The sequence below is a fragment of the Apostichopus japonicus genome, chromosome 13, assembly GCF_037975245.1.
Source record: "Apostichopus japonicus isolate 1M-3 chromosome 13, ASM3797524v1, whole genome shotgun sequence".
In the NCBI taxonomy this organism is placed as follows: domain Eukaryota; kingdom Metazoa; phylum Echinodermata; class Holothuroidea; order Aspidochirotida; family Stichopodidae; genus Apostichopus; species Apostichopus japonicus.
Window position 1 is genome coordinate 17,584,056 of NC_092573.1, and position 16,387 is coordinate 17,600,442.

Below are 16,387 nucleotides of genomic sequence, written 5' to 3' on the forward strand. Positions count from 1 at the left end.
CCGACCGTGTTCTCAGTCTACAATCGTTTCGAGTCCGCATAATACTGTTCTCCTCATATCCAGTATAGTTCTTCTTTTTTCCCTCTGTGAAAGGTTGTTATTTTATTACTCCCTTTTACCCATCTTACCTTTTTATATAACTTTCTTAGTTTATTGCACAGTTTATACGTTGCTTTTGGTAACCACAAAGAAAGATGACTATATGAAGACAATAAGACTATATGAAGACTGTAGTGTAGAACTTGATTACATTGATTACATTACTTGATATATATATATATATATGTTTATATATATATATATATATATATGTTGATATATATATATATATATGTTTATATATATATATATATATATATATATATATATGTTTATATATATATATATATATATATATATATCAAGTAATGTAATCAATGTAATCAAGTTCTACACTACAGTCTTCATATAGTCACCCCTTCCAAAGTATTCTTAAAATATTTTAAATCCTTTGTTGAAAAATTTAAAGCTATGAACCGTTCTCTTCGGTAAAACTTTTGGCGCCTTTGGTGAAGTACCGATTCTTGTTCTGTCTTTGGATGTAATATTTGGTGATATCGATGAGTTCATTGATTTCTCTTCGCTAATAAATAAAGGTTTCAGAGGCATATGCCGTTCTTGTTCACGTTTAATTTCTCGAACAGTTTCGTGGAACACGTACGCCACGTCATCATATTCTCCAGCGGCAGAGACTTCGTGATATGAGCATGCGTATTGCTTGGCAAGGGCCGCACCGTCTAGCTTACTAACTTGTCTGTAAGGGAGAAGATTAAAATGAAAGTTTTAGTTCAAACTTACATCACCAAATTCTGATCATACTCTGGTTCATATCAATCAGCGTGTGTTATATATCGTGTATTGGACTACTGCAATGATGATACGCCGCCACTAAAGCACAATTTCCAGTTTCGTCACCACGTGTACCAAAACCAATTGAGTAAAACTCAAACTAAGGTTGCTATTAATCAAACTATGACGCTCTTCAGATTTTCTCACGAAAATGTTGTCACACAAACAAGATTTGTTTTAGTTGTATTGTTCATATGCAATTATGGAATTGAAAATTTCCAAATGATTGAGGCTATTATAGGCTAAAATTCGTATGGGCTATTATTTTAGTATGGAAGGTTTTCTAGGCTCCACACATTAACTTTACAATTTACACTAAAATGAAATATACTACAACAAAGAATATCAACTGGAAAAGCATAATCATCAACAGCGTGAAATTCAACAACATTTTGAGTCACCAATTTTCAACGCACTGAAAACATGCCATTTTCCTTTTCAATTGCTCTGTTGCTTATGACGAGATGACCTGTGTAAGACTCAGACAGACTTAGTCCAGCCACTTTGAGAACATACGGCGCACTCATTGAAGTTGTCTTTAATAACGATCAGTGAAGAATCAAAATTAACATGTAAACCAAACAATCCTCTTAAGCTTATATCATAAATCTTATTGGGATGAATACCTAACCCAAACATCAAAGGTATTGCCTTCAGTCTTGGTACGTGCAGGTACAACAATGGAAGCAAATTGAACTTATGTGTCTGGGGAGGAGAGGGGGTTAAGTGGGAGGAAGAATCGCACATACGAATTGCATCTCATGTATACGGACTCACCGGTATCTCTCCATCTCATTCTTGTTTCCAAGGACTACAACTGGAAATTCGTGTATCTCCTTGGTCTTTTGCAGTTCTGCTATTTCCTGAAACAGTCCTTTGGCATGTTGATAGCTCTGTTTACTTGTTATACTGTACACTACGACCACAGCATCAGACCATCGAAGATATCGTTCGAGATTCTCCGAGTCCTGAAAAAAAAAATAATAAAAAAATATGTTCAGGTTTCCGGAGATGGCGAATGGGGGAAGGAATCGGGGGTTGCTGACCTGGGGTCCTGGGTCAATAAGAGATCACGGCAAAATATGAGATGCATATTCATAATACATTGTCAATTTCATCATATATTTGAGGACCAATAACATAATTGTAACCAGGGCCCCACGTAGCTCTCAGCGCCACTGAACATTCCTACGGATGTCGAAATCATTGTCTGTGAGTACTGGTACATCATCTGTGTTGTAATGGCACTTATACACTTCGGTTGCACGATAAAGTTAGTTGTCATCGCTCGCTTATCATTGGTCATCACCAATCAGTAAGGTGCTGTTCTTAGTTGGCTTCAACTCGCTTCAACGACCTATTAATGAACTTAAAGTACGTCTCCATGGATTTGAGTTCAGGTTGTACCGTACCATTTCTCGCAACTTAAATATAAGTTACATGAGCACACACATGGCGACATTATTGTTAACGTTAAATACGAAAAGAAAACTGGCTACTTTCGCATGTGACGAACTTTAATTAAGTTACAAATGTTGAAAGAGCGACCAGTTCCATCCATATAATATTTAGAAATGGTTCTCAGTAATTCGTTGGTGGTCTAGAGTAAATAACAACACGTATTCATCCGTGACGTTTGCCAACGCCTGAGCTGTGGGTGCATCACACAGGACTACATACCATACTGTCTTACTAGGAACAACTCCACGGGAATTAAGAACCTGCTATACTTTTTCTGCAGTAAACATCATGAAAACAGTTTCGTGGTTGCTTTACTTCACGTCTCGTTTCGAAGTTTCTTCGTTATTGTCCAATAACAACAACAATGGTATCACTTACTTAAAGGTAATCAGTGCTAAATTGCTGAACAAAAATCTCAAATTGTTAAAACCTTTCTTTCTTTGATCTTTATGCAGCCCGGCCAGAAAACTATTCTCAGATATAGAAATAAATGGCTTAACTTAAGATAATTACATCTGAGCCAGTGATGAAAACTTGTTTGCGGGGTGGCAATAACATAAATCCTTTTTTTATTTGAGCATTGGTGACCATTCTTTGACTAGTTCTAGCATATTTAGAGGCTAAGAAAGACACAAAAATCTACGAAAGTCAAGTAACTTATAGAGTAGTTTTACTGTAACATCCAAAATTAATTACAAAACACAGCAAATCAAAAGCTCATTGATAGCTTGGTGTACACTCAAAAACCCCAAATGGAATCTCCCAGCATTTGAAAGACCATAGTGCTCTAACTAACAGTTTCCCTCTTGTGAAAAATGACAAAGCGCCATCTATCCAATGTCGTTTATTTTTATTCATCAGTAAAGATACAAAAATCTCTCTCACCATGTACGGTAGATCTTACCTCATGTGCTGTGTCCATTACTTTAACTATGTTCATCTGGTTATCAATCACATCTTCTTTGGTATATGTATCCTCTGAAACAGAAAACAAAAGAAACTATTCAAGTGACTTCTTCAAAACTGTAATATGATCAAACTAGAAAGCCATCTGTTCGTGAAAGCACAATAAGTTTTGTCTTCTACCATGTACACTTCTTTTGTTACAAAAAACAAAAACAAAACAACATCTTCATGATCAATTTCTATTCAAAACAAAATAGAGCGCGAAACGTTTATTCTTCAAAATGGTCGGCTCCTTTTAAATGACTTTCAACTGGTAAATATGATAAAATATTGGTAAAGAACCATGTTTTTATAGAAAGACCAATCGCTAAGTAGGTGCAAGCTGATGGGGCCACATCGGTGTGTCTGACACCCACTCTTCCTGGCATATTGTGCTGCCGTAAGTAGTGTTGCAATGATCATTCAAAGGGGTCCCGGTTAACCCAAACATTGAGGTCGGAACACATTATTTATGACAGAAAGATGACATAATCCAGCTAATTTTACGACTTATTCTTTCTTATTTACAACTATATTTATGCTTTCGTAAACGCTTATGTTTTATTCTCTAGTTCATGGTTCCCCGTCCGAATATTGCATAACAATGACAGATCGTTTACACAAGAAACAAAAGGAACTGGAAGACTTCACGGAAGAGAGAAAAAAACAATATATCGGTATTGTATATAGATACGATATATCGGTATATATGGTATCTAGTAGAATCGGGATTTGTCGAGATCAACGTATAAAAATCGCGAAACTAGGTCATCTGAGAGGTATATAGAAAGAGTGAAAGAATCTTAAAAATTGTGGGAATAAAGAACCATCGGAAACGAGTAAAGAAATCGTTAGATACTCGTCAGACAAAAGGGTTATCATTAAGGTCAAAGCATGGATGGATTATTTGGTAATCAATCACGTTTTGAGCTCGTTCCACTCTACGAGATGTGACACTGTTAAAATGAAAGTCAGAAAATACTTTGACATGTCGAGGTCTTTCGATCACAGTCGTATTGGAAACCCGGCAATAGCATGTTTAAAGGGACGATGAATACTCGTCGTGATTTGAAGAATACAACCATGAAAATTCTGAACACCAAGCAAATAAACACGAAAGAACCGCAAAACATTTTGCTCATATGAGTATGTTGCAGCTTTTTTTGTTTTAATACTATGTGAGATAATTTTAGCAAATGTAAGTAGATTGGTATATCAATATATATTAAAGGGTCTATACAATGAATCCGAGAGAAGCATCGCTTGATGATACCTAAATGCCGTGTGCAAATCATCCCTATGGAAACACACTGAAACTCGACACCCGGCCAGTATTGTAAACAATGTATACTGATACTGATCAACATGATACAGTAGTATACACGCAGTATGTACAATATATATACACACTGAACTACAGTACTGTATGTAGCCGAGTACATGGCTCAGTTCATCATATATCAATTTGTGTTGTTCGAAACGTTGACTTAACAGTTAGTAATTGATGTGTTATTGTTATGAAATATATGTTTTTACTCCTCCCCATCCAATCAAGCCTATGTTCGTATTTTCCATAAAAAAATATTGGCAATATTAACTGAGAAAAAACGATAACAATACAACAATAACAATTACTAATATCTAAATTAATAACGAAATAATCAATTATTTTTATGATTACTTCTAATTAATATGCAAGCTTTCATTCTGACGTCATTGTATTGCCTAATCTCGTAACTATATCAAATGATTGGAGAATTAGAACTATATCGATGACAGCTGTTATTCCCCGCACCATGCCAGTAAATCTGTAACGTTCAATGTTGATGGGGTAATTGGTTCTCCACAGTCACTGCTGTCAAACAGCTGTTATAAAACGATAGGTAAGTGTGGCAATTGAGACTAATTACAGTTCAAGTTGATTATGAAGTTTTTAAAAAGTTACTCGCACAATTAACCCTACGTGAGTCCTTCGTATAGTATAGAATAATAGTGACATTATGATACGATTGGGTAGACTGTTTCAAGACGAGAAAAAAAGCAGTGTGAAATATCCATAGAACACTTCCTAGCCCATGAGCGTGAAAAAAAAACCAGGTTTGTGTGACTTCATAACCAAATTCTGCTTTCCAGCATATTCACGTAAGGTACCATACAAGGGAGAATCCAGGATTTAAGAAAAGATAGGGGTGTAGCCCTTGGATTGCTAAAGCCGTCTGCCATGTAGGGAGGAGGGGGGGGGGGGGGTTCTAGGTGTTCTTCCCATCCTCATCGCAAGAAAACAGTGAATTTTGTTTTGTGTAGTGTTGATAAAAGGGGATGGGGAGTGGGATGATATAAAGTGTAATGATCTTTGGAAACTACGGATTCTTTATTTTTATCTTATATTAAAAAAACGTTCGATTGTCCCACGTCGCGTTCTTTCTTTCTTTCCTTTTAGTACACCCGAAGATCTGCAAAGTACATACAACCACGCCAGTCTTGTATATTCACTGCAGAATAAATATATCTTAACTGTCCTTACAATACCAGACATGTTTAATGAACTGCGTACGTATTTATACAGCATATCCTTGCAATGAACTATGAACTATATGCAACTATTTGAACTATATATGCAATGAACTGATATATATGTGTATATATATATATATATATATATATATATATATATATATATATATATATATATATATATATATATATATATATATGATATATGTGTGTGTATAGCCTGTGCACAAATATGCATTTCTAAACTTTAATGGTTATTTACGACCGTGATATATACTCACCAGAATTTATGGCTTTATTCTTAACTCTCTCTTGTTTGCATTTAAATATCCAGTATCGGATGGGTTCAATTAATTTCCATGTCTTAGGATATGAAACAGTCGTTTCTTTAATGACTCCCTAAAGTACCGTAACTCAGGAAATTAATCAAAATGAGTGGCATTTGGGAGTTAAAAAAAAAAGAAGTCTCTTTCATGAAAGTGTACAGTGGAAGAAATTATATGTGCCGTAGGGTTGAGTGTTAAAGGAACGTGTACAGTGGCATAAATGGGGTTGAATAATTGTTTTTGTCAAACTAATCCAAATTTACAAATGATATATCTGTCTGTCACACTGTCTTAAGCAAGACTAAATTTCACCAGAGACGGGAAGATGAATAAAGAGGGAGGAAGGGGAATGTGAAGGGTAGTGATTTAAGTAAGTAAAGAACAATTAACGTCTTTCTTAGTTTGTTATGATAGAGGAAAACAAATGAGCTCATTGTCACGGGCAGACAATATACTATTGATATGGTCGTGTAATGTATTAGTATGGGATAACAAGGGTAATCCCCATACCACTGTAAAAAATGAAATACTTCACTATCTATTGAAGAATATGGATATTAGTTCGTCCATCACCAACAGAGCACATGTTACTTACTCTAAGCTCCAAAGAATACAGAACCATCAAAGTAATCAACAGTTATTATTTATTGTTCCGAGTAAAGAATGAAAAAGTCCTTCAAAATTGTGTTCTCCATTTATTATCCTTAGTCTCCTGTGTGATATTTTTTATTCAGATCAATTAATGACCTCAACTCCAGGAGAGTAGTAAATCACCAAGAGCGACTGATTGCGGTGGTAAATCATTGTTTATAAATTGAATGAAACGTTATAGCCAAACGTGTAGATCTCCGACTGAGAAATGATGTCCCCTTGGCGTCATATATTTCTTAACCTACGCACGCCAGTCGTTTCAATACGAGTCGCAACAGCTGATAGATATCATATTTGGTCCCTAAACCATTCATGCGTTGATTTTGCTTTAGCGCGTATTGTTGACATATTAGCAGGAAAAATGAATGCTGGACAAGTAATCAAGAACAATAGGGGGAATAAACGACGTCACGGTAGGACGAGATATTGATAAAGTCAATTTGAACGAGATATTGACAATTATCGATAAAACTTAAACAACAGTATGAAGAAAAATGATAAAAATCTATATGAAGAGGGATAAACGACGTACGGCGGGACGAGAAATCTACAACTAGCGGTTAAAACTGGTCGACAGTAGGATGAGATATCGACAGAGATCAATTGAACGGATATCGATAACTAGCGGTTAAACTGAACAACGGTTAGAGGAGAAATTCGATATACCGGGGTAAACGACGGCCGGTGCATATGACCAGAAATCGGCAATTACAGGAATAAACAGTGCGAAAACATTAGACCGCTGTCGCGCTATACATGCATCATACGATATATTGTCTGGCAGTATAGGACGACTTGACAAGCGACGAGATCTCAAACCCTTAAGACTAATAACGATTATTCGATATGAACGAGGATAAACGGTCCAAATGCGTAATCTCGGTGTGCAGTATACAAACACACGCACACACACGCACACCCATATCACACACACCCACACACACACACACACAACACACATATATATACACACATATATATACACACATATATATATATATATATATATATATATATATATATATATATATATATATATATATATATATATATATATATATATATATCAGCGTCCATAGCCTAGTGGTTAGGGTGTCCGCGTACAGAGCGGGAGGCCCGTGGTTCGAATCCCGGTGGAGGCTGAAAGTTTTTTCACTTTTTTTCTTGATTTTCCAACTCATTACGATTTTCATTTATATATATATATATATATTATATGCGTCATAGCATATATAACGTCACAGCATGGAATCTCAATAATCACAGGTCGTGATGTGGGATTTTACGCCACTTTACATAATCATGGTGGAAATCATTCATATGACACAACAAGTCACAAAGAAACTGACATAGCCTATAAGGTGTACAGTTCTATAAAAACTAGAAAAACTATGTCCACAAACTGCCTACACACTACTAAATGCCAGTGTAAGTAAATGTATACAGATTATGCACTCTAACTTTCGCAAACCTTGAAGAGGCGTGTTAATACACTCTAACATATGAGCAGATTTAACTATAATCAAAGCAGTTTTTCTTCTTCAAGCAGGCCTGTTTGCTAGATACAATTTCAATCGGTTGTTCTGAGAAGGCATCAGATATATGTCTTTTCGAGATATTTCTATTACAAAATACAAACACACAAAACTAAAAAGGAAAGGAGTTTTCCCTTATACGAAACAGGAGGGGGGGGGGCGGGGGCTCTTCTTTGTCATACAAATTGGTCTGGTAAAATATGCCCCTTTCCTTTCTTTATAACATATATTTTCTTCTCTTACATCTTCATAACTTCCTTTTTCTGTCTGTGCCCATTCCTTTGGTAATACAAACCAGAGGGACCTGTTTTATGTGCATGGTCAAAGCGCATACCGTGGCGGTGATATAGGCGCAATGTTTACGGTTATTTGCTACAGTCCTTTCAAATCCTTTCTCGGAGTCCATTTGTCTGACCGTCGTAAAATAGCCTAAGTTGATAGTAATTAAATCATCAAAGAAGTTTTCAGCTAATGTAAGGTGTCATATGAGCTGAAAGCAGCCGAGATATTCTAAACATCGCTACTAAACAGATAAAACCAAGGCTTTGAATTACTCTATAAACAATGGATGCGTATATTACCATTCTGTGGAACGGCAATTTATCAAACCTTGCACCGTGGAGATAATAATGAGAGTTTTTAGGCTACGTAGTATCTGTATGACAGTAAACGATCGGAAGCATATCTTATATACGTGTAGCCGCACGCGTGAACACATACACTTTAATATCTGCATTAGATGAATACACAAGGGCCCTAATGTGTTCAGTATAGGTAAACACGATTATGTGTGAAATTATTTGTACCATCAATGCTGGTTACAGTACTTGTGGCGTGAATCAAAGTTATATAGCTTCCAAATATATGTAAAGACGAGGATCCTGTGCGGAAGGGGGTGAGGATGGGGGAGTTTTAGCTCCGTTAATTATGGGATGTTTTTTCTATTGCTCATGCCGACTCATGGTGACGGTTTAGAATTGCGTGGATTTGATCCAATGTTTCATAATTCGCTTATAATGACAGAAACTGATATTAGATGTTTTTATAATTCGACAAATTTAATCGTCAATAAACATTGTCGACCTAACCTTTCATACTTTTTCTTTTGAATTATTTAATCAACACGTCGACATTTTAACTTCCTTTGTCTTTTTTTAGTGAAATTCACCGATGAAATAATAAACAAAGTAAGCTTTCGATAGATAACGTTTGATTGAAGACAACGGGGTTACGTCTTTCAGTATACAATAAAAATTCTCCATTAACGAGTAAACTCCCGCTGTCTCAAACGATAGGCTATCTCTTAATTTCAAGTGGTCTTTCTGAGCGATGTCATATAACTAATTGAAGACTCATATCAAAAGCAACAGAGAAATGCACTTGACATGCTTCACGCCTGTTTAATTTCAGAGCTATTTTCAATCAGAGATCAGGATTCCTTCCACAAATATCTAAATATCTCAACGACATGAACGAAAGAGTGAACTGATACGGGGAAATGGCTTTTCCAAAGATCATTCAAGAAGACAAACAAAACAACCCGACAGCTGTGACGGGAATTTAGATTCTTGAAAGTGAAAACTTCGTCGCTTAAAATTATTGGTTACGTTTCTTTACTATAAGTTACACCTGTATTGTTCAATTAACCGGGTCCACGTGTTTCACATTGCAACATATTTTTTAACCCCCTCCCTTAATCCTCTGCATTCCGTCAACATGTGGCAACCAGCTGGTGATTACAGCGTATAATCAATAAACAACAACCGACTTGACCCGTGAGGTTGAGATGCAATTTAGACAAGGCCCGGGCAGGTACCTCTCCAATGGAAGCGCGGTAGACTTGGCAAACTTTTCTTTCCTTCTTACTTTTCAAATGGAACTAGTTACTCCAGATGAACATTTACGACATAATCTACTATATGCTAAGCGTTTTGAGCGATTGGCATATCTCCTGCACAAGATCCCCACCCCCTGCACACCAGCTCCTCTCCGCTGTTGGGACTAGTTATGATGAAACTTGGAATATTAACCATATCTACAATATTAAAGCCAAGGGTATAGGAAACTCGCAATTCTGGTTATTTCTGTTTTCAAACCCAAACAGGTTTCACATCGCTAAATACCATCAACAACAAAAAAAGGATTCTTTTCGTGATATTCCATATTTTTTCATCAGACGAAGGAGCCAGTTCTAAGCCTTTTTTTCTCCCATATTTATTCTGAAGAGTAATTTTGTACAAGTAGCTTTTTAGAGATACTCCAGGGAAGACATACCAAAAGAATAGAACCTGCTGACAATGCTGATATATCGTGACCTTTGACCTTACCTAAGGCTGTGACCGTCTATTATCTCCCGAATGTCACCTCAAATCGCACAGTGGAACTTGAGAATCAAAACGTGCCTATATAAGTATCTTCCAACTTTCTCATCCAACTTTCACATGCCGTAGGGATGTTGAAATATCTCAAAGACTTATGTGGATAGAAATACTATAAAACAGCTCAATTTTATATAATAAAGCTTATGTTTTCATAAACTTCTGCTCAGTTACAGCAAAATGTTAAGAAAAGGGAAAGCTCGCTTGTTTGGTGCGGTGCGATGCGGTGCGATGCGGTTAACCGGGAGGGCACCGTCAATTGATGATGACTGTCTTTACCAGACCATAGCAGTTGTTTTATATGTTCTTGTGCATGTATTAGATGGCAAGTTATCCGGTGTGTTATCAACCAGAATGGTACTTCACGAGGGCTATTCCGACACCTTAATGAAACTTATATCTAGTGGGCGAGTAATCGAATTAATGGCACGGTTATGTCCAACCCTTTTTTGTACGCATGGGTTTTTCTTTACAGGGTTTGGGTAGCCGGGGGAGGGGGGGGGGAGGATGGAGACGAAATGATTGACCTTTAGGCTGCCATGTATATGGAATGTGACATGCATTTGAAAATGGCAATTTCTACAGATGCATGGTGACATTGTAATTATTTTTTCAAAGTATATCATTTTCAATAACTTTTTCGAACCGTTTATTCCTCGAATCTATCAAGTGTAAAAGGTTCGTGAAAGGTACCCTGCTACGAACTCCACCCTACCGTCAAGTATCCTTATTATTAATTTTACAAGTTTCCTTTCGCACATGTTTGCAGTTTTATTACATAAAGATACATAAAGAATTTAAAGACGAGCATATATATATATATTGTTCCGCTTCGAGCTTCTCTGCATAGCCAATGTCCAGTACCTTCAGCCCTTCAGTAGCACTGCCTGGCCCCAACGTTGAAACGTACACCGTGATAGGATATGTAAATTACATACTGACATATTTATATAAATTGACATATTTTCATAAATACAGCATATGAATAGCTTGCGCACCGCAAACGAGGTAAAAATGACGGCTCTCTCATGATATAGTGGAGGTGCTAACAATATATGTTGATATTTTGGCGTTCCATGCCTTTTATTTCTACTGAATCAGTGATACAAAGTAATTAAATAAAGTGGGAGTAAGCTTTGTGCCACCTATACAGAGGACGTTTGTATTTCCATCTGTCCTCTCCTAATAAGAAAGAAAAAATCCATACCACGTCGCTGGTAGATCTCAATTACTTTGTCTGGTTACCAATACTATTCAATCTCTGCAAGATGTTCCTCCATGTACGAAACAAAATTATGTCGTGCAGTTCATTTCTGCATGCAAGGAAGTCCTTTTCACTATCTTATGAAGATCGCATTAACAAATCTGTATAGCTGTATACATTGAACAATTCATCTATTTTCGCTTAACTAGTCAGGGGGTGGTAACACGATATTATCTCACCTCCTATAAGAGCAAGGTGAAGTCCCGCATACCTCACCCCTATGGTCTACCTAAACCTGCCGTTTGTACCGTTTGATACCTGGTGTGATACCCAACGTCTCAGAATGTAAAGTGATGACTGTACGACAGTGTACGTCAATTGTATCAAAATATGTCAGCTGTACAAGGATTCCTTGCAACTGTCAAAAGGAATCCACAAAAAATATTCCTCCTCCCTGTCGGATGACATGTTTTATACCTAATGTTTTAAGGAAGATAAATTTGCGAGGACTATACACCCACATGAAATTAGGTGATATGGGTATGAGTTTATAGCCGTTGAGATTACGTCACAACATTTTGTATTGGTGATATGCTGGCTGGCAGGCTGGCTAGGATACGGGTAATTACGTTATATAGTTGAATTGTAATGAGGGTGAATTGAAATACGTAGTGGACATATGAAGTGTCACTGCGTAGTGTTTATGCGAAAATATATATAAACGATGCAATTGTCTATAGAAGACCCCTGTATATACTTGGACGTTACTTCCCGCTAATAATTTCTCTCTCTCTCTCTTTCTGTATATCTAGGCCCTATCAGTTATATTATTTAAAAATATACTATAAAGTCAAATACTGGTCACACAGGGCTCATCATAACTACCAACAAACATTTTACTACAACCATCTTCAATGCACTTCCTCCCAACGAGACCTCTGACTGACTAGCTAAATAACCCGTGTAACGTGTAGGGGTCAAGCGGAGGTCACAAAGTTTTGAAAAATATAGACGGTTGAGCTATTTTTGAGCTTTCTAAATATGTACTAATGAACGCAACCAGTTTACTGCATTATTAGTGTCTTTTACACCCAAAGTACACATGTCATCACAGTGGTATAACGTCAAAATGTCAGTTGGAGTGCTATACATATATTCTAGCCTAGGACAGACTTTAATATAAATTTACAGATTACAAGCGTGAAGGTTTTCTAATTTCTACCCTTCCTCCTTAATGACGCCGATTTAACACAGATGCAATATCTAGGCCTATACCGTTACACTTGCAGACTTTGAAAAGGACCCGGAAATTTCTGAATATTATATTTTCTAGAAGAGAAAACTACGGAACGTTTTCGGAAACGACCATTCGTTACGACGCAATCGACAACGCAGTACAGATAATATCTCCGGCAAAGAATTGATCTTATGTAACAATCCGGAGACCCTTCTCTCTTTGCAGCAAACGTCCAGTTATAGCCTGTAAGTCGATCCCTCTCAGATGTCACCAACAAAAAACTGATTTCAATCAATAAACAAGTCAGAATTTCTGCCATTAAAATGATAGGTAAAGTCAATACGCAGTGTGAAGTTAAAACACTTTCTGTACAGGTAAATACAGTTAACGCTACTCCTATTCTTGAGTCACAAACAGCAACAACAGAAACAACAAACATTCAATACATGCATAAATAAATGCGGGCACACGAGACGCGTATAGGTTGCACTTATTTAAGTTAGCAACCATCTTCGTTTCTGCTAAAATAATCAAATATTTCTAATTTTATTGATGTTTTCTTATACTTTATCCTATTACAAGTTGCCATTCCTTGCATATAACCTATTTCGCATTGCTAAGTTTCCATAGCAACGCACCTACGGTTTGCGGTAGATCTCAATATTTTGTTTTTTATAAAAGGTGAATTTGTATTCAGGAGTATCTGCAATAATATAATATGCACGCCATAGTTGTTTATTCGACGACGAGCGCGGCAGCATGTCACGTGTTTGTTTAAAGCGATCCTTTATCCCGCTTAACAATTTAATTTGAGGGTAACTAAATATGCCTACAAATCAACCAGAGAGTTAAAGACGCTTATTTTATATATATATATATATATATATATATATATATATATATATATATATATATATATATATATATATATATATATATATATATATATATATATATATGTATATATATATATATATATATATATATATATATATATATATATATATATTTATATATATATATATATATATATTTATATATATATATATATATATATATATATATATATATATATATATATATATATATATATATATATATATATCTAAATATCTAATTGAAATCGTAGTGAGTTGAAAATCCAGAACAGTGAAAAACTTCCAGCCTCCACCGGGGTTCGAACCCGGGCCTCCCGCTTTATATGCAGGCACCCTAACTACTCGGCTATGGACGCTGATTGTATGTCCAGAGGTTCGAAACCGGTAAGGAAGGTCGTAATTCCACTGTAGGCGTTTGTCACCTGTATCAAACAATATTAGTTCTGTTTTGGTGACATATTTGCCTTAATCTAGAGCTCAAACATGATTCCAACCAACTCGAAATCATTTGTAATTCCTAAGGCCGGATCTCATAAGAGATACTTTGAACAGACTTAAATATATAATGAATGTGTAGCAAGTGCTATGACAGATATATAATAAATAAATAAAGATCATCCCACCAGAAAAATTCCACTTCACGACCGGTTTCGTCCTTCATCAGGCGAAGGTTGAAATCGAACCCTGACCTTGTGTCACAGACCGAAGTCCGTACCACTCGACCACAGTGATTCTACTATAGGATGTGAATGCATATAAACTGGCTTTGCATAACTGTCAATGAGGCCGTATTATCCAAGTGTTATGATTGTACAGAGTGCCCCCTGGCTCTATAACCCTGATCTACGGACTTTTCGACTTCATTTTTTCTAAGTCAAGTGTACTGTATAACATGACTGAATATATAAAGGGTGCACAACACTTCATGTAAATCATATCAAGCAATTAATAATAATATTTTTGGACATGTTTGAAGAACCGACGGATACACGTAATAAAGTGAACAAGGGAGGTCTTTGGTTGAATAATTTTGATGTACGATGATAGGTTTATGTATCTCCTAAAATCCTGCACGCTCTATTGAACGTGAAAAAGTGCGCATACCATATGGTATATCGCATTTGGAGAGTCGTATATAACGTATATTATACTATATACTAAATTGTATATGCATGTAACCACGTTCTATTTAACACTACATAAACATGAATATAAACAATATGTCGATATGCAACAGTCCATTCTTAAACGGATGACATATTCATAACGTCATCAGGTCATGTTTCATTATTGTTTAAATTTTATGGCAGGCCGTTTAGATATGATATATTTGTGACTTATAAATACAACATGTATGCGTATTGGTGAGTATGGGTTTTAATTGTGCTTCATGTTTGACACAAGAGTGATACAAGAATATCAAGGAGAAAAAGGACAGATTGACATATCAAACAGGCAACAAGGAGAGGGGACGACGGAGTAGGGGTGGGATGAGGTGGGGGTAGGACTGGGATGAGGTGGGGGTAGGGGTGGGATAAGGTGGGGGGGGGGTAGGGTTGGGATGAGGTGGGGGTGACAACTGAGGGATTGATCCATTATTAGTAAGGGGTGGGACGAGGTGGGGTGGGATAAGGTGGGGTAGGGGTGGGATGAGGTGGGGTTGGGTGACAACTGAGGGATTCATCCATTATTAGTAGGGGTGGGATGAGGTGGGGGTTGGGTGACAACTGAGGGATTCATCCATTATTAGTAGGGTGGGATGAGGTGGGGGTTGGGTGACAACTGAGGAATATATCCATTATTATGATCAGGTACACGCATATAACATTGAGCATTGAAATCTCTGGACAAATTATAAATGGAATTCTTCAAGAACGTAACTTCTAGATATTCTTTTGAGAAACTGTCGTTCGAAACATCCTTTTTGCGTTAAGAATGAACCTTCAGGCATGGAGTTAAAAGGAGGGAGAGGGGGGGGGGGGGTAATTACAAGCTAAAACTTATATGTACTCGAGCACATCTGGCTGAATTAAAATCATTAAACCTGTTTGAAAGGAGACACAAACCCAACCAACATTATTGATCTAAAAATGTGATAGGAATAACTGTCATGAAGGACCCCCCTCCAATCACCCTACCCTCCAAAAGTCAGGAGACACAAACCCAAACATGATTATCGGTCAAACGTGATAAATAAATGTCATAAAAAGTTTCATTTAGGAGGTATCGCAGATTTAACGTTATTTCACTCACAAGACTGAATGCTTCATCTAGTCTACTTATGACATCATCGAGCCACATGTGCATTTTATGTTTTCCGTTATATATTTCAAGGTTTATAGTTTAAAACAAAGAAAAAGAAGGTATTTT

General features: G+C 36.5%; 1 protein-coding gene across 2 annotated transcripts in view; it reads right to left on the reverse strand.

Moving 5' to 3' along the window:
- Positions 1–409: 409 nt before the first annotated feature.
- The window catches only part of LOC139978846 (ras-like protein family member 12), a 56,745-nt gene continuing 40,767 nt past the window's right edge, over positions 410–16,387 (reverse strand). For both annotated transcript variants that reach the window (XM_071989376.1, XM_071989375.1), the window contains exons 4-6: positions 3,254–3,327; positions 1,666–1,856; positions 410–793 (exon numbers count right to left, since the gene is read on the reverse strand). In XM_071989376.1, the coding sequence (XP_071845477.1) occupies positions 472–793; positions 1,666–1,856; positions 3,254–3,327 (587 nt within the window). In that variant the 3' untranslated portion in view covers positions 410–471. The remainder of the gene's footprint in view (positions 794–1,665; positions 1,857–3,253; positions 3,328–16,387) is intronic.